General features: G+C 38.1%; 1 protein-coding gene across 1 annotated transcript; it reads left to right on the forward strand.

The window, feature by feature from the left end:
* The first annotated feature begins 627 nt into the window (after nt 1–627).
* LOC127123052 (uncharacterized) lies at nt 628–1,098 on the forward strand. Its single transcript, XM_051053315.1, has one exon. The coding sequence runs from the start codon at nt 628–630 to the stop codon at nt 1,096–1,098; it is 471 nt and encodes a 156-aa protein (XP_050909272.1).
* Nucleotides 1,099–1,461: the final 363 nt, after the last annotated feature.

Genomic DNA, 1,461 nt, shown 5'->3' on the forward strand with positions numbered 1-1,461 from the left:
GAATGTTCATAGTGGGACATGTGGTACCCATCAAGTGGGGCATAAGATGAGATGTTTGCTTCATCACCATGGTGTTTATTTGCCTACAATGTCGAAAGTTTGTATTGATTTCACCAAGGGTTGTCAAGAATGTCATGTACGCTCATGCATTCAACATGTCAATACGAGTGAATTGTATGCGATTGTGAAGCCATGGTATTCAGAGTACGGGCTCTGGATTTGATTGGGGAAATTCGACCAACATCTTCTAAAAGTCAGAAATATATCCTAGTCGGCATCAATTATTTTACAAAATGGATATAAGCAGTTCCTTTAGTTAATGCTGACCAAGATGCGATAACAGGGTTTATTTAGAAACACATTGTGTATAGGTCTGGAATCCCCGAGACCACTACGACAGATCAAGGGTTGGTATTCACTGGTCGAAAGATGCATGAATTTGCCTCTGAAATGGGGATTAAGTTATTAACTTCGACGCCTTATTACGCTCAAGCAAATGGATAGGTCAAAGTAGCCAATAAGGTTGTTATTAGTTTTATCAAGAAGCATGTTGGGAAGAAACCAAAGAATTGGCATAAAACTTTTGACTATGTGTTATGGGCATGTCAAACATCTCCTAAAGAAGCAATGTGTACTACTGCGTTTCAACTGACTTATGGACATGAAGTTGTATTACCTGTTGAAATTTACTTGCAATCAGTTCGAATTCAAAGGCAATATGAGATTCCATCCGACCATTATTGGAGTATGATGTTGGACGAGATGGTCGATTTGGATGAAGGAAGGATGGCAGCGTTGGATGTCTTGATAAGACAAAAAGAGCGAGTCACCGTGGCTTATAATAATAAGGTTAAAGTGAAAACATTTTTGATTGGAGATCTTGTTTGGAAGGTAATATTGCATATGGATCGAAGAGATAAAACTCTAGGCAAATGGTGTCCTAATTGGGAAGGCCCATTTCAGATTATTCAAGCATTTTCGAACAATGCTTATGAAATTGAAGAGTTAAAAGCTGACAAACAAATTCTAAGAGTAAATGGTAAATACCTGAAAAGGTATAAGCCTATGCTACAAGAAATTCGAATTGATAAGGAATAATTTACATCAAGGAATGAACGTCAAAATGGTATTAAGTGCCAAAATGACATTGTAATTACAAAACGTAAAAGGCAAGGGAAATAAAAATACAATTTAAACGAGAAATTTTGACATAAATTCTCCGAGCTTTGTTTTAGAGAAATCGATCCAGGCAGTCAGTCGATCACATATTTCTTCTAGAGAGTTGATTTCAAGCCTCGGGTTAAGGGCATCCTCGGCATGTTCGACGCCTTTGGTGGCTTCTTCATCGATCATCTCTCTGGTAGGAAGTGACTTTTCCTACGCAAACTCAGCTTTTTCCTTTTCCAGGTTGGCGATCTCTTTGTTCAATTCTGCAATCTTTGCTCGATGTTGTGCAATTTG

Source organism: Lathyrus oleraceus, chromosome 2, assembly GCF_024323335.1.
Source record: "Lathyrus oleraceus cultivar Zhongwan6 chromosome 2, CAAS_Psat_ZW6_1.0, whole genome shotgun sequence".
NCBI lineage: Eukaryota > Viridiplantae > Streptophyta > Magnoliopsida > Fabales > Fabaceae > Lathyrus > Lathyrus oleraceus.